At 42.5% G+C, this 18090-nt stretch overlaps 1 protein-coding gene across 10 annotated transcripts in view; it reads right to left on the minus strand.

Annotated features, from left to right (window-relative positions):
• Window positions 1-18090, minus strand: part of TOM1L1 (target of myb1 like 1 membrane trafficking protein) — a 44611-nt gene that overhangs the window by 19335 nt on the left and 7186 nt on the right. For 8 of the 10 annotated variants that reach the window (XR_004990758.2, XR_004990760.2, XR_004990759.2 and 5 more), the window contains exons 4-7: window positions 14498-14647; window positions 13538-13663; window positions 11905-12009; window positions 10216-10332 (exon numbers count right to left, since the gene is read on the minus strand). Coding sequence is in view for 6 of the 10 variants with exons in the window: in XM_036454178.2 (XP_036310071.1) it covers window positions 10216-10332; window positions 11905-12009; window positions 13538-13663; window positions 14498-14647 (498 nt within the window). In the remaining 4 variants the exon portion in view is untranslated. The remainder of the gene's footprint in view (window positions 1-10215; window positions 10333-11904; window positions 12010-13537; window positions 13664-14497; window positions 14648-18090) is intronic. The other 2 variants (XM_036454179.2, XM_036454180.2) reach the window with 2 other exon arrangements.

Here is an 18090-nt window from a genome sequence, read left to right on the forward strand (position 1 = left end):
GTTCACACCACGACCAGGACCCAATATTATGCAAAGGCAAGGACTCGGAATAGCATTTAACACAATCCCCTGATGAATGAGGACTGCGCCTTTGTTCTTGTGTTTGGGCGTGCACAGAAATTATTCTCCTCGCTCCCTGGCAGCCTTGCTAGAGCAATGTCAAGATCAAGGGACTCCAGTGGCTATTAGAGGCCCGAGACAAAAAAAAAAGTAGTCATTAATCTGAAATGAATTTGCAACCAACATCAATAGCCCCCATCACGCGAAGATCCTCCCTCTGCCCTCTGGACACAGACAGAAAGGAAACATGAAAGGAACACCACATCTCTCAGCAGGTTCGCAAGGCAGAGTGCGCCAAACCTCTTCAAACGCCAGCCCACTCTGATCTGTGCCATTGATGTCTGTCTCCGAGGAGGGCCAAGCCACCTGGAAACGGTGCAGATCAAGCGCCACGGACCAAAAGGACGAGTCAGACGCTCCCCACGGCAGGCACCTGCAGGGCTGTGCGTGTGGGAAGCCAGGGGGCGTGAGCCAAAAAACACAGAGCAACAGCTGCTGCTGCGTCTGTCCAGCATGGAGCCCCTGGAACTGCCCCCTTTCACACCATATCAAAGCGAAGGCAGGCTTCTAAGTCACAGTGAACTGAACAATCAATGCAAAAGTCTTTGGAGCAAAACAAGGAGCTCACTGATGGCTTCCTCTTCTGACATCCAGAGGCTCCTACTCCTCAGGAGTTAAGGAAGGAGCTCTCTCTGCACTTTCAACTCTGACTCGAATCATCCCACATGCACCAACCTGATAAGAGCACCGAGTAACTGGTGGTGAAACAAACTCAATTAGATCAACTCAATATAAAGGGAAAGAAGCCCTAACTGGTTTGGCTCAGTGGATAGAGCATCGGCCTGCGGACTCAAGGGTCCCAGGTTCAATTCCAATCAAGGGCATGTACCTTGGTTGTGGGCACATCCCCAGTAGGGGGCGTGTAGGAGGCAAGTTGATCAATGTTTCTCTCTCATTGATGTTTCTAACTCTCTATCCCTCTCCCTTCCTCTCTGTAAAAAAATCAATATAAAGGGAAAGAAAGGTGTCTGAACATCTCCCCTGAAAAAGTGAATACAGGAAGAAGCGTTACTTGAAAGCCATCTCTAGAAATAATATCTGCATGCAATATTATTTCATTACTCCCATTATCAGCCCACACCATATTTCCTCTCTCCGGGGCACCGCACCCAGGTTGAAAGAGACCCAAAGAATGTCTCTACCTGCTCAGAATAAAAACTACCCCCCACCCTAAAACCAAACATCTCTCAACCCAACTTGGCCCTGCAGTCTCTTTTGCCTTATACAAGGCCAGCTGAGTGAATGACAAATGAATTGCCAAGATAATCCTCAAGAAGATCAGCTCATTAGGACCCTTCTGATTCTGTCCCAACTATAAAAGTTGTCAACCTTTGACTTACAGAAAAGTTTGTTTTCATTAACTCTTTAGCCCACTCCATCCCAGGTCTTCCCCTTTCTATTGTCTGTGTCCATGGTCTATGCATATCCTATATAATAAAAGGCTAATATGCAAATCGACCGGATGGCAGAATGACTGGTCACTATGATGTGCACTGACCACTAGGGGGCAGAGTTCAACACAGGAGCTGCCCTGTGGTGGTCAGTGTGCTCCCACAGGGGAAGGGCTGCTCAGCTAGAAGCTGGGCTCACAGATGGTGAGCACAGCGGGGATGGTGGGAGCCTTTCCCTCTTCCCTGGCAGCACTAAGGATGGCCTAAGCCATCAGTCAGACATCCCCCAAGGGCTCCTGGACTGAGAGAGGGCATAGGCCAGGCTGACGGATTTCATGCACCAGACCTCCAGTAGGCTTATAAATTATTTCGTTATTCTCTTCCTGCCCCTTCTACTTTTAATACCTTACTAGTTTCTGAGTGGTAAAGACAGTAAGAGTGGTCATGGGAGGATGACTTTTTAAAAATTTTTTCTTTCAGGATTTTTTTTCTCAACTGCTTACAAATTACTCTTACAGAATCAAATTTTACATCACATGATTTGAAACACCTCTAATAAGGTAGAGTGAGGCTTTCTCTGGTCATAGTTTGAAAATCTGAGCTGATTTTATTCTGCAGAAGATGAAAACATTCTGTTCTCTCATTGTCCTACTGGGGCTAGACAAAACAAGAAAGACTAAAATGGGAGGTAACAGGAAAAGTCAGCTATTCAAGGTCAGAGTAAGTTGGTCCAAAGCCAAGTGCACAAGGCCAAGAAAGCAAATGCAAGAACACATGCAGTCATGTTTCATTCCTGTGACTAGAGCAAACGCTCTTTAACTCACCAGAATCTTTGTATTCTTCACTGGGAAACTAAAAATAATCCCAGTCCTCCCCCGACCCCCACTGCATAATGAAGTTCAGAGTCCACAAGGCAACATAGTGGTGGGGAAAGGTGTTTATTTTGCAGAATAGTTTTACTGCCTGAGAGTTTAACAAAGAGTAGGAGCCCCATTAATTAGCAGAGCTTCAGGATGGAATTATTCCCCATGGATTTGAGAACAGATAGGAGATTCCCAGTAGTAAGTCCACTGGATCTGGGATGGAAGGAATAAGATGGAATGGGTTACAAATGAACAGAACAGCTGCTAGAAGGTAAGCACCGACAGACAAAATAGGAAGCAATTCCAAGTGTAGAGGTTGGGTGTAATGTTAACAAATTGCATGAAGACCTTCCTGATAACAAAATACCTCAAAAAGTTGGATATGATATAAAAATGTTTTAACCTGCATGTCTAAACTTTCAAGAAAGCATGCGAAACCCTCAAAGGCTAGAAATAGGATCCAAAGATAGGAGAGTCAATAAAGACATAAGGGCTTGAAAGGCACCCATCTCTAGTGACCAAGGTCAACCTCTAATAAACTTGGGAAGCAGGAGATAAAGCCTGAAGAAGAGGAGACGGATCAAAGACTCCACTTGTAGCTTAGACACCTAAATAGTCCCTTCCTGTTGTGAAATAAGGACTATATATTGGGCCCTAATTGGTTTGGCTCAGTGGCTAGAGCATCGACCTGTGGACTGAAAGGTCCCAGGTTCAGTTCCCGTCAGCAGCATGTACCCTGGTTGTGGGCACATCCCTGGTGGGAGATGTGCAGGAGGCAGCTGATTGATATCCCTCTCCCTTCATCTCTGTAAAAAATCAATTTAAAAAATATACATATACATATATATTTTTATTTATTTATTTATTTTTTTAAGAACTATATATATTGATCTCTGCTTCCAGTTCCTAAATCCCCAAGTGACAGGAGCATCTTTTGTTCTAATGAGGGGACTCTTGGTGGGCTCCTGGACAGCTTCAGGATGGGGGCTGGTCCCCAGAAAGACCAAACCGTGATTAGAAGCTTGTAACTTTCAGTCCCTCTCTCCATCCTCTGGGAAGGGGAGAGAGGATGGAGATGAGAGTTAATCATTATCATGCCTCCATGATGAAACTCGTGGGGAAGAAACTGTCCTCCACCTCCCTAAGGTTCTTTCAGCTGTTCTGACAATGAAGTCTGCATGAGACAGACTAACAAGAGAAAATAACCAAATTTTGTTACATACCTAGGAATAGGAGCACCACACACTAACAGGGGTCCTCAAACTTTTTAAAGTGGGGGCCAGATCACGGTCCCTCAGAGAGCTGGAGGGCCGGACTATATGAACTACTAATTCCTACTGTAACACCTCAGCTGCGCTCACTGCCCAAAAAACCTGGTGGGCCAGATCAGACTCCTCTGCGGGCCGCATGTGGCCCGCGGGCCGTAGTTTGAAGACGCCTGCAACTAGTACATGAGGAAGTCAGGGACAGAAAGTTAAAATGAGAAATATACAGCATATATAGTACATGGGCTTTAGCAGAAGTGATGCTATTTTGGGCTAATAACTAGATCAACATGAGACAGATTAACAAGAGGGGGAAAAAAAACACAATTTAATTATGTTTGTCTGGGAACCCCACATATACAAAAGGTTCAGTGACAGAAAGTTAAAATGAGGTGTATATGGCATTCAGTGCTAAGGGTTAGGTAAGGCAGGGTCAGAAGGGCCAATACTCAGTAATTAGATGTTTGCCCTGCCCTCTACATAGGTCATAAAACATTATCTCCAGTCATGACTTATTATGGGCAAGGCCCCTAATTTAAATTTTTTAAGGGAGAGGTAAAAATTTCTCATGAGTCTACAGGGTCTTGACTGGCCTTCAGTTCAAAAGAATTCACACGCCGAAGTGGCACACTTGGAGGAGGCCTGTTCTGAACCCTCAAACCTCCATAAAAATGCATCAAGTATGGGGTTCAGAGATCCTCTGAGTTGGTGAACACATCCAAGTGCTTGGAGGGTGGTATACCCCAACCCCACAGGGACAGACGCGCTCATCCTCGGAACCCTTCTAGGCTTCTTCATTTGTCTATTCATTCGCATCCCTTGTACTACCCTTGACAAATGAACCGTAAATAGAAATGTTTCCTTGAGTTCTGTGAGTCATTCTAGCAAATTATCAACCCCAGGAGAAGGTCTTGGGGATCCATGGTTTTCATTATGGCAGGTTGGTCAGAAGTATGGAATGCCTGGCCGAGCAATGGGCAGCAGAAGTGGGGGCAGTCTTGTGGGTCTGAGCCCTTAACTGTGGAACCTGATGCTAACACCAGCTGGATAGTGTCAGAACGGATTTGTACTCTAGTTCTCCAGCTGGTGAAGGAGAACTGGGCCCTGTGGGTAGTGTTGGTTTGAACAGTAGAAAAACACACACAAGTTTCCTTTCACTCTGTAACCACAAAGGAATAGGGTGTTTCAGTCCTGACTTACAAGAGGAGAAGGAAAATAAGTATTTTTCCTGGGAATTCCAACAGCCTTATTGTATCACCATCTCTGGGAATGAGACTCCCTGCCTCCCATGCTTAAAAACCCCAAGGATTACTGGTCCTTTTTCCTCTGTCTGCTAAGGTTCCGGTCCCCTTGGCAACCCCCTCAGTTCATTGGGGGACAGTTTTTGTCCTCCTTTACAGTGTGAACAAAAATGGGGGCTATGCAATTAACCTGACAAGCTGGGGGAACCCACGGCAGGCCTGACAAGCTCAGTGACCAGAAGTAACCCCACAGGAGAGTCTGATCATAAATTCCTAGCTGGGCAGGCCACAGCAGGCAGCCAATTCCCAGGCCTTCAGCTGCCTTAGCAAAGCCAGTCTTTACCTTGAATGAGTCCTGACTATTGTTCTTTTTTTTAAAATTTCTTTATTGATTAAGGTATCATATATTTGTCCTCAAACTCCCCCCATTCTAATCCATCCCCCCCAATCATGTCCCACCCCTCTATTGTCTTTGACCACTGTTTAGGCTCATATGTGTGCACATAAATCCTTTGGTTGATCTCTCCCTTTTAGCCCCACCCTCCCTTTGAGGTCCAACAGTTTGACCCATGGCTCCTTATCTCTGAGTCTGCTCTTGTTCATCAGTCTATGTTGTTCACCATTTCCCCTAGAAGAATGAGATCATGTCCTACTGGAAATATATTTATAAGAATCAAAAATGAGATAAGCAATAATCATTATGCTGAAAGGCATATGAATCAGTCTGTAGTGAGTATTGTTCTTATGCACCTAGGACAGTAGTAGGCAAACTGCGGCTCTGATGACTAATGAGTTTGCCGATCAGGAACAACAACAGCCTGTAATTACTGGACTAGAGAGTCTAGGTCAGTGGTCGGCAAACTCATTAGTCAACAGAGCCGCGGTTTGCTGACCACTGATCTAGGATAACACAGCTTTGCAATGTCGCAGTAACTTTCTTTTCTAGAACCTTCACTGGCACAACCTCAGGCACCAGAGCACAAGATCACCACAGCAGGAGACCACAGAACCCTTCATTGTTATCTTGTTCCCCAAATACCAGTACTATATATTATAAACATTAATTATTAACCATCCTGTACCACCAATGTAAAAAGTTGTGCTTCTCCATTTTTGCTCTTTATCCAGTCCTACTGATTTCCCTGCCATGCTTTTCCCCACCTCGTTAATCTACCTCAGATGTGAAAGGGCAGAGCAGTACTGACTCCATTTTGTACTGTGTCATCCATCTTGTATAACTATGTCCCCGACATGACTCCTTTCTGAGAAAAACCACAGAATGTGTCAGTTACCCAACCCACCCTTAAATCAGCCAATAGAAATGCAGAGGGAAGTAACCCGGCGTAAATGGACCCTGGCTCTCATCCCACCAATTGGAACCAGCCAACTCAGTGGTCCCAGCATCACCCCACCACCCTACCCTAAGCCCTATAAAAAGGCTGTACTTTCTGAACTTGGGGCTCTTTGCATCCTGCCGCTGTGTCAGTAGAGATGGAGAGACCGAGCTCAGGCTTGAATAAAGACTCTTTGCTTTTGCATTGGACTCGACTCCCTGGTGGTCTTTGGGGATCTTGAAATCTGGGCATAATAAGATGCATTTTATGTACATCCCTTAGTTTCCCCCCCCCCTTTTTTTTTTCTTCTTTCTTTCATTCTAAATGCAGAAAAGAAAGTGGCAAACTCCATTCACTGAAGCATTTTCTCAATTTTGCTTCTGGGCATGTCTTCAAAATGTAGTGTCAAGTAAACTCTTACAAAATTTTTCTATAGGATACACTTTCTTTGTCAACAACAGCCATACAGGAAGTTCCCGAAGGGTCTCTTTTGCCCGGGTGAGGCTGTGGGTTCCTCCCTGAGTCTGATCCCACCTATATTATTGGACACTGAATATTCTCACTCTTCTCTCCTGATAGTCCAGGGAGTTTATTCTTAGTTTCATATTTCTTCTGTCATTTCACTGGGATTTGGGGAATAAAGAAGAGGTAATTTTATTGTTTCAGTGAGCTTTCAAAAACTGTGGTTAGCCCAGCCAGAGTGGCTCAGTGGACTGAGCATCCTCCCATGCACCAAGAGGTTGCTGGTTCAATTCTGGTCAGGGCACATGTCCAAGGTCAATCCCCAGTAGAGGGGAATGTTGAAACATGTGATGCTTCTTTCTCATCAATGTTTCTATCTCTCCCTTTCCCTTCCTCTTTCTCTGAAAATCAAGAAAAACATATTAAAAAAACAAAAGCAAAAAAAACAACAACTGTGGTTATTAGCTGGTTTTGGAAAAAGAAACAGATGTCTGTTTGACAACTCACAAAGTTGACCTCTGATAGTATTATCACTTCTTCCCAGATGCCCTCCTACCCTCAAAATATGCCCTGCAGATGCTCAATGCCAGTGGGTCCTCACTGCCTTCCACCTCAGTGTCCCAGCCAGGAGCATGCCAAAGCCTCCCAAAGCCCCTGGGGTTACCTGGGGAGGCCAGGGAGCTAGCATTAGGTGGGGGTTCTTTCTAAATGCAGAAAAGAAAGTGGCAAACTCCATTCACTGAAGCATTTCACTGATCTGAATAGTTGGGACAGGTGTGAGAGAACTCCTGAAAACATTCTCCATAGTCTAGCTTTGCTGATTTTGTTTTTAAGAATCTTGTATCTGATAGACTCCTTGTCCTTGGTCTCCAGAGATTTAATCAGTTCTTTTAGACTGAGGTATGATTCCGTGATCTAATAAAAAATATAGATTTGGTCTTCAAGCCCAGTTCCTAGATTAGAAGTTTTAAACCCTTGGAATTTCCTGAGTGGTCAGGGTGAGGAGCACCTATTGTTATTTATAACAAGCTCCTTTCAATCTATCCAGAGTTTATGCTAATGAGGTGACTCTTGGAAAGAAGAGAGTTTGCAGCCAAGGAGACCAACCCTGGGATTAGAGGGTTGGAACTTTCATTCCATCCTTGACCTCCAAGGAGGGGAGAAGGGCTGGGATTGCTTTAAACACCAATGACCAAATGATTAAATCAATAATGGAATCTTGGGGGGGTGGGGGAGGGGGGGGAGACATCACAAAAAAAACTCTAAATAAATTAAGGGTTTCTGAGACTTCTGGGTCATTGAACACATCCAGGTGCCGGGAAGGTGGTGCACCCCAATTCTATGGAGACAGGAGCTCCTGGTCCTTCCAGACCTCATCCTGGGTATCTCTTCATCAGATAGCCAAATCAGACAGAGGTGTGGGTTACCTGAGGGCTATGACTTGTAAGCAGTGTTTGATGTGGGGAGCGGGGGAGGAGCAGTCTCATGAACCTGAGCCCTCCATCTGCTAGGTTGAGCTAACTCCAGATAATTAGTGTCAGAACTGGTTAAATGAGGGGAATAAACCTCACAGGCAAGCTGTTAGAAGTGTAGTGGGTAGGGAAATTGTTTGCTTTATGAGGTTACTTAGATTGCAAGAAAAACAAACAAACAAAAAAAACACCCTCAAATATTTGTCAAAAGGATTTAAGAACACGCCCCACACCTGATTTCTATGTGTTTTTAACAGAAAGCACAGAAAGAAAAATGAAGCTACATATTCACGAGGCTCCATAGCAGGTTGGTCTGATGCCAGAACCCATTCAACTTGGTTTGGCCTTGAGTAGTACTCTCAAGTTGATTTATAACCCAAGTCTCTTTACTATTCAAGGCAGCACACAGCCCTAAGCCCAGGCATCAAAACAGCAACCAACAAATTAGCATGAACCTTGCAAAACTCAATCAAACATCTGCACCCAAAGGCTGACACACAAAGGCGCTGCAGTGCACTCCAGGACGGCATAAATTATAAAACTGGATTCAGTGTTTAAATGGACGGGGACCATTTTATTTTTTATTTATTTATTTATTTATTTATTTAATATATTTTATTGATTTTGTACAGAGAGGAAGGGAGAGAGATAGAGAGTTAGAAACATCGATGAGAGAGAGTCATCGATCAGCTGCCTCCTGCACACCCCCTACTGGGGATATGCCCGCAACCAAGGTACATGCCCCTGACCGGAATCGAACCCGGGCCCTTCAGTCCCCAAGCCGATGCTCTATCCATTGAGCCAAACCGGTCTCGGCTGGACGGGGACCATTTAAAAAAAAATATCTGCCACATACCCTTCTACTGGGATATTTAATTTTGTATTTTAGTTTAACATGCTTGTTAAACATTCCACGTCACCAAGGTTATATCTGTAAAAGCCTTCAATTGTGGATTTTTTTTTTTTTTTTAAAGGCTCTCTCCTAACAATTGCAACTCTCCTAACAATCTGGGAAATTAAAGGAAAGACAGCAAAGAAAAATGTATTGGAATCTGAGAAAAGTAGAAATAGAATAAGGTTCTTAACTTATCAGGGGAAAAAAGATTTAGACAATGATTTCCCCCCCTCCTCTAAGTGCTTCTAAAGTTAGTATGCAAGAAATGTTTGTTAAAACTTAGAATAGACAATTAGAACAAATCATTAGAGGGAAAAAGTAAAGAGCATTGCCCTAAACAGTTTGGCTCAGTGGATAAAGCACTGGCCATGTTCAATTCTGGTCAAGGGCATATATCTTGGTTGAGGGCACATCCCCAGTTGGGGGTGTGCAGAAGGCAGTTAATTGATGTTTCTAACTCTATCCCTCTCCCTTCCTCTCTGTAAAAAAATCAATAAAAATATTTTCTTAAAAAATAAGATAAAATAAAGAGCATGGATTTGTAGACACAGAACCAGGCCTCAGAGGGCCATCAGCAGTAACAATGAACTGCTCATGGTTTCCTCGGTCCAGATGCACTGCCCACTTTCTCCTGCAGCCTGAGTACTGCCTCCATCTAGACCTTTCTTCACCTTTCTCCCCGCTCCAACCCTCATCTCACTATACGATAAATACATTTCTATCCTGGCATCTATAACACTTTATTAACTGTTGTTTACAAAACCATCATGTTCACCAGACATAAGTTCTTTGAAGGTCAGGACAGAGTCAATGTCTGAGTCTTCTACCACATTGTAGTTACTCAATGTTTCTTGAATGGCACAATCTAGAGCCAACGTTTGTGCAATTGAAACTATTGGAGATGAATAAGAGCGCTCATATGAGCAAGCTATTAATGAGTAAATGATCGTAAAGTATTTGTTGCAAGAAGGCCAGGAGCTTGTCTAAGTTACTACTGCATTTCTGAAAAAGCCACCCTTGCATCTTTTTTTTGCCAAGTTTAGAAATCAATGGATGATCCAGGAGGATGGACTGGAAGACAATGTCAAGGCGTCTTCCATCTCCAAGGCTCCAAGTTTAGAGAACAATGTTAAGAGACACTTGGACTGATGGTCCCTGAAACCATGTCTCACCTGCAGAAGCTCTATGTCTTCAGGGTTCTCAGACCCAGGAACATTCTCCATCAGGATGGCGGACATCACTTTCACATTCATCTTCACCATGTCCAGCTCACTGTGCAACTTGCCAATCTGTGGAGACCAACACAGTCACTGGTCAGGATGTGGGACCCCCTTGTTTCTTTCTCTCAGGGGACCCTCAGCTGGGAGGAAAAAATGCTTTTGTAAAATTTAACATGGTCAAATCTCTATTTCAGTGAATATAAATATATTTACACATTTTGCAAATGTGCCTTAAGTCACCTATAAGGACTTAAAGATCGCTTTATAATAAATTCAAAAAATATTTCCCAAGAGTGTTAAAAATGAAGGGGGGAAATCAGATGAGAAACAATGTGGAGAAGGGGAAAGGTAACTATACCAGGGACCTGGACAAAATGGAAAATGTTAGCCTGGGTTTTTTGGCAGCTGATGGGAAAAAGGAAAAAAAGAACGTGGCACAGTTTTCATGCTATTAGGGAAGGAAGGATTAAGAAACACTTTATTTTTTCTTCCTGGATTAAATTCTAAGAGAATTAACTACATGGATTTTTTTTTAAAGGGTAGTGTTATTTATTTGTATTTATTTATTTACTTTTAAATCCTCACCCAAGGATATTTTCCCCATTGATTTCTAGAGAGAGGGGAAGGGAGGGAGAAAGACAGAAACATCAATGTGAGAGAGACACATTGATTGGTTGCCTCCCACATGCACCCCAACCAGGGCCAAGGATTGAGCCTGCAACCAAGGTACATGCCCTTGACCAGAATTGAACCCGGGTCCCTTCATTCGCTCTATGCACTAAGCATAATCTACTAGGGCTCCATACATTTTTATGTAATGCAGAATAATAATACAACAAAGTCTTCAATAATAGTTCCTTAAAGCAGCACAGAAAAGAGCTTCATACAGGGTGGGGCCAAAGTAGGTTTGCAGTTGTTTCTTATTAATTATAATATTAGTAAATCTACTTTTCCCCATACTGTATAATAATGGCTCATCTGGACCTCTGTTAAACAGATACAGACAAGTGTAATTCAGTTAGCACAATAAATACTCATAATAAGACTTCCATGTACTGAGGTTTCTGATATGGTGTTTGGACAGTCCTACTCAAAACCAATAAAAATCAGCTAGTTGGCACAAGGTCCATTTCACAGCCAAACCTCCACAAAGACACAAAAGCCAGTAGCCACGCAAAATTGTTCAGAGCATGGGCTTTAGGGTCAGACACAATCCCAGGGCTTACATGCATTTAGAATTGACCCATGATAAGTCATACAGTATCATTAAGCTCCAGCTGCCTCCTCTGCAGAATGAGGGTAATAATGTACCCCCACCTCATAACAGTGTGAAAAAGAATTTTTAAAAAATGTATACCACCCCTTATCCATTGTTTTGGCTCAGTGGATAAGCATCAGCCTGCAGACTGAAGAGTCCCAGGTTCGATTCTGGTCAAGGGCATGTACCTTGGTTGTGGTCACATCCCCAGGGGGAGTGTGCAGGAGGCAACTGATCTATGTTTCTTTCTCATTGATGTTTCTCTCTGTCCCTCTCCCTTCCTCTCTGTAAAAAAATCAATAAAATATTTATTTTTTAAATGTATACCAACTGCTAAGAACTTAGAAAAAGTCATCAATACGTTCAGTTGTTGCTACTGTTACCTGTTCTGGGACCAGTGTAATAGTTGCGTGCTTGGGAGCAACTACAGAAGAAAGAGCTGGAGCAGTAGGAACAGATGCGGGTGGATTTGATGAGATTTGAGCAGTCTGTCAAGAAGAAATATGGAAAGATTATTATTTAACAATTATGACCATAAACACCCCAAGCCCAGTTTTTTGTTTGTTTTTTTCCATTCAGATGACTCCATCACTTTCTCTCAACCAAAATCCAAGTATAGAGGGTGTTAGCCAGAATCAATCATCAAGTGTCCAACCTGCCCACATTTTGAGAACATTGTTAAGCAAATGGCAAAACAGAGTAAGTAGAAGGTGGCTATTATGATTATTAACTGAATTGAATTTTAATAAAATGCTCTTAGATTTTTTAACAAGGGTCTGTAAGACCAACTGCCCCGTGAGATTACTGCTGTCCTCTTTTGGGTTGTAAAAAACCAAGGGTAAATCTTGGTCTTTTGAAGCCATAGCTGGCGAGGCATCTCCTTTCCCACCAATGAACCTCTCTGAATCCACGCTCCACTTCCAACCCTGGCGGGAGAGCCAAGTACAGGGCTTGAGGCCAGTGATTCTCAACCTGAATGTGCAGAAAAGTCACCTGGAAACCTTGCGAAAATGAGCCTCTAATTTAGTCGAGGATAAACTAGAGATGATACCCCAAACCACCCTTTGAGTAAGTAGCAAGGGTCAAGGCCATTACTCCACTGTGCCGTGGGAGACAACAAAAGGGGTCTGATTAGCAGGTTCACGGGCAGGTGAAAGAATGAGACCAAAGGCGAATGGCCACACAAATAGAACAGCTGGCCCTGTGGACACAGCCTCCTTGAAGATAAGACCTACGGTACTGCTTATTCCACCAAGATAAAACTAACCAGTCTAAAGAAAGAAAGGACTCCTGTTTTTGCATCATAGAAATTACGGAAAGCTAGGAGGTGAATTTAATCAGCCATCCAAAGGCTTTTAGTTCAAAACCTTGGAAATTATTTGCAAACTTGAGCATACATGTGAACATCTAGAAACTCTCTTATGGATACAGTATCAATAATAAACAACAGGCATATTATAAGACTACCCAAGGTAAAGAACTACCCAAGGTAAAGAACCAAGATGTTTTGTTTGAAAGCTGCCCTCTCTTCTGCTCTAGCCAAATGATTTCTATTTAGAGCTATCATATCATATTTTTACATGAATTCAGTTGCATTGTGCAGAAATTGAAAACGTACCCAGGTTGGTTCAGGGAGTCTTCTTCTTTTTTTTTTTTTTTTTTTTTTTTTTTTTTTTTTTTTTTTTTTTTAACTTGGAATCTGAAAATGCTAAAGCAATCACATGGAAAATTGGGAGCTATGTTATCTGCTATGTGGAAGAAGCTGTTGTGCAATGAGAGAGAGGAATGAAGCTGGTGATCAGAGGAACATCTAGAAGTAGACAAGAAACAAGGCATTTGAGAGCTTGGTCCTTGGTTGTTCAAAAGATCCAGCTAGCACCAACCTCTTGTGGCTTCATTATTCAAGGAGATACTGTAATATCCTTCTAATACATTCATCTTCCTGCTTAAGCTGGAGGGAGCTGGGATTGTCACATACTAACTTACTCTACATGAGTCAAAGAAAAGACCTCTTACCTCTTGTTCTGCTGCTTCGGCCTCTGCCTCTGAGGGAGGAAAGTGAACGCCTTTCTTAAGCAGGTCAAGGTACACGTCCTTCACCTCACTCACATCCACACCTCCCGGGAAGCCCTGAGACCACGTCTGAAAACAGCAGCAAACACAAAACACAATTCTTCAGCTGGTGACCGAAAATAAGAGATTGACGATTACAGACTTTACGCAGAAAGAGAAAGCTACTTTTGAAGGCCAAGGACAAAGTGTTACATTTTCAGAGACTAGAACAATAATATACAATATGTTTAAGCCCAGCCAGCTAGCTCAGTGGTTGAGTGTCAATCTATGAACCAGGAGGTCATGGTTTGATTCCCAGTCAGGGCATATGCCCTGTTTGCAGACTTGATTTCCAGTGTGGGCTGTGCAGTAGGCATTCAATTAATGATTCTCTCATCATAGATGTTTTTTTCTCTCTCTCATTCTCCCTTCCCCTTCTAAGTCAATAAAAATATTTTTAAAATAAAAAATATAATATGCTTAATCATCAGACTCCCATGCCTCAACATTTTAATGAAACCCTGAAATATATATTATTAGTTATTTTTTGCTGTACCAAATCCATAATTAATACACATATTCTAAAACAGCATCAGTAGCTCTTTTGCCAAATAACTTTGTAAGCAGTCAGTTATCTTCCTCAGACATAGTTTACATATCTACAAAATGAATGTACACATCACTCTCTTTCCTACCTGACATGGAGAAAATAGAAACAGAGAGAAAGCAAGAAAATGATTACAAATTCTCTTGGATAAAAAAGCACCATCCAATACAAAAAAATTCCCATTACTCGGAAAATCAGACAGTAAAATGCTGTCTGGTTCCATCAGAGGTTTGTGAAGGATGGGGAAACCAATTGGTATATAAGGAAACCTCTAATTGTAGACGTGTCCCATCCCATCCGGTATACAATGGACTTACCTTAATGAAATTCAAAATTCTATTCTGAGTGCTTAATGGCAAGGTGTATCTGGGTTGCAGCAGCTTAACTAGACTATCCTTAACAAACTCCTTCTTCACAATCAGAGACTGGAAACTTGGACCACAGTTCTGCATGCACATGTCAATAAGCTAAATTAGAAGAAAAAAAATTAAAATGGTAAATTTCTTTGGTAAAACCACTTCCTAAATATGAGGTGAAAATTGCTAATTGCTAAGTAACAATTTCTACCAGCATTCTCATTAACAAACAGAATTTAGTGTCTATGAAAACATATGGCAAATGTTAGGTTCCAGGAATCCGAGAAAAGTATAAGGCATAATGTAACTGCTTAGAGCAGCGATTTTCAACCTTTTTCATCTCAAGGCACATATAAACTATCAAAATTCTGTGGAATACCAAAAAATTGGTGTGTTTTTTGTTTTATTTTGTTTTGTTTTCCAATTAGACAAAAGTAGGTATAATTTTCATTGATTTATGAAAAAGAATAGTAATTTAGTAATTACCTACCCTTTTTGCTCCAAAGTGATTTTTAAAAAAATTAGGTGCCTATACTTGTATCTAAGGATTTCTGGTACTAAGAATTAACCAATCAGATGTAACCTTATTACAAGACATGATCAATAAGATACAACTTTATTATATGACTTATATACTTATGGTTCTCAAGGCAGGGCATTCACACCAGATGGCTATTATTGTTGGCTGTTGTCATTTTTTTATTTGACAGTCTAAGGGGAAAGAGGTCAGTGCCTCCGCTGACCAGTCAGGTATTGCATGGTTTAATATTTTTTTTTATTTTTATTTTTTTAGAGAGGAAGGGAGAGGGTAGGAGCTAGAAACATCGATGAGAGAGAAACATCGATCAGGTGCCTCCTGCACACGCCCCACCGAGGACGTGCCCACAACCAAGGTATTATACATGCCTTTGGGACCCTTCAGTCTGAAGGCCGACACTCTATCCACTGAGCCAAACCAGTCAGGGCAGCATGGTTTAAAAATTCTTGTGGCTCACCAGTTGAAAAATCACTGGCTTAGAGGACAGACATTTTGGGGGGTCAGGAACAGTAGGACCTTAATAAATGGTAACTATTTTTTAAATAATTGTATTGAATTTATTGGAGTGACATTGGTTAATAAAACTATATAGGTTTCAAGTGTACAATTCTTTAATACTTCATCTATATATTTGTGTATTCCCCACCTAAACTCTGGTCTCCTTCCATGACCATTTATCCCCATCTTATCCTCTTCTACCTGCCCCCACCCCACCTTCCTTTCTGTATTCACCATGAGATTTTTTGTTTTTGTTTTTACTAATCCTATCACCTATTTCACCCAGCCTCCCCATCGTCGGGAGAGCTGTCAGTGTGTTCTCTATATCCATGAATCTGTTTCAATTTTGTTTGTTTAAATGGTAACTATTTTGATCCCCTGCTTCCATGCATATAATTTTCCAGTAGGAGAGAATGTGCTGGTTAGCTGATAGAAGTATTCTTTTCCCAGAAGCTTGAAGGGAAAAAAAGCTACTTGGTAGTTTTAGTTCTCACAGTGACTAATCCAAGCACAGAAAACCAGGTTTGGGGCCACCAGAGCTGAAGAAGACCACTCCGAGGTCTGGCCACCCTAGGAGCTGAACTCACTCTGCAACAAACTCCTGGAGGAATAAACACATTTGACACGTATCCCGAAGCCCCCATAGCTCTCCACCGAGGGTGTGCGCCACAAGGCCTATTAATTCATTGTTTCCTAGGAATCTGTCCAATCACTTTATTATTTTTTTTAATTATATTTTATTGATTTTACACAGAGAGGAATTGAGAGGGATAGAGTTAGAAATGTCGATGAGAGAGATACATCGACCAGCTGCCTCTTGCACACCCCCCTCTGGGGATGTGCCTGCAACCAAGGCACGTGCCCTTGACCAGAATGGAACCTGGGACCTTTCAGTCCGCAGGCTGACACTCAATCCACTGAGCCAAACTGGTCTTGGCTGTCCAATCACTTTCCACTGGGCAACAATAGCATCTTGCTGAGACTTACTGACTCATTCGAGAAAAGGCTAGCCTGGTAACAAAATGCTTCCTTACAAACAAAACTACTGGCTTCTTAACAAAACTGCTCCACCAACTGATGGTAGGAAATCAGTCTCCTCACATCCCATGGAAGACCTACTCAAGGCTCATATGTCCATGGAGAACCCCGGCATTGGATGTTATAAGGAACATTTATAATGGACTTAGACACGCTCTCTTCACTTCATAGTGATAAAATGGAAATGTCATCTATGGGGATTCATTTTTAAAGAGTTTATTGGTAAACATCAAATTGCCTTTGATGCGCATTAGATGCTGCCTTCAGTGACTAATTCCTGTCACAATCAAGTCTGGCTTAACGATATTAAAGTCAGTCCCGAGGCCTTCCACACACCTCGGCACTGCAGCGAGTAGTCTGAGGGGGTGAGGTGATAGGACCACTAAATAGACACGTTGGGGAAATCTGCAAGAAGCTATCAAGAGACAAAAGTTAATATAAAGGAAATACAAGAAGCAGGTGAACTCGGACCTTCACAATGAGGGGCTATCCTGCCCCCCCACCCCCATCTGTGACTCTCGCCCTTATTTTGGCACAGGTTTTAGATTTGTTTGTTCTCAGGTACTGGTGTGGAAATCATGAGCTGGAGGAAGTACAGTTACCCGAGAGGGAACAGGTAAGGAGAACAGACAGCCAGCTGGTAGTAAGGCTTGAGAGATCAGAGGACCTGAAGGGAAGAAAGGGGAACCCAACGTAAAATGGGGGGGGGGGGGTGTCGGAAGGGTGAGAAGAAACAGCACTGTGGAATAACCTGATTTCCTCAGGGAAGGGTCCTGGTTCATCCTTGGAAGGAAGGAACCACGATGGAGAGAGACATGGAGCTAGAGATGAGACACAACCATAGACACGTCAGTAGGCTGGGTACCATAGAGAAGAGATCAGCTCATTACAGAGGATAAACTTCTGTCAGAAGGTGAAATGATAACCACGTGCTGAAATCTAGAAAGTGGCATAAATTCATCTTCTGACCTCATCTCCCTCACTCAAGTTTCCTAACCTTTGGCAGCCTGGAGATATTCTAGATCCACTTCATTCCAAGACCATATGTGTTTCTCCCCAAATTCTACAGCCCCTTCTGTTAGACCTTCAGTGTTCTCGACTACAGGAGAGGTGGTATTGGGGGTGGGCACTAAATCATTAAGTCAGCATCATTAAGTGATACATGATAGATGGTCCTGCACCAGGCATGGAGGACTTGAAGACATGAATGAAATAAAATATCATGGGCATGTCAAGCACAGCATAGGGAATACAGTCAATAATATTATAATCACTACGCAGGACCAGTTGAAATATGGGGGGGGGGGGGACACTGTAAAGTATGTGATTGTCTAACCACTAAGCGGTACATGCACCTGGAACCAATACAAAATATTGGGAAAAATAAAACATTTGAGGAAATTAAAAATAAAATAAAATACAGTAGCCCATTCTCTCAAGGGGCACGATTTGTTCCAAGAAACAAGATGGTATAGGCATG

This window comes from Pipistrellus kuhlii, unplaced genomic scaffold (assembly GCF_014108245.1).
Source record: "Pipistrellus kuhlii isolate mPipKuh1 unplaced genomic scaffold, mPipKuh1.p scaffold_m20_p_28, whole genome shotgun sequence".
In the NCBI taxonomy this organism is placed as follows: domain Eukaryota; kingdom Metazoa; phylum Chordata; class Mammalia; order Chiroptera; family Vespertilionidae; genus Pipistrellus; species Pipistrellus kuhlii.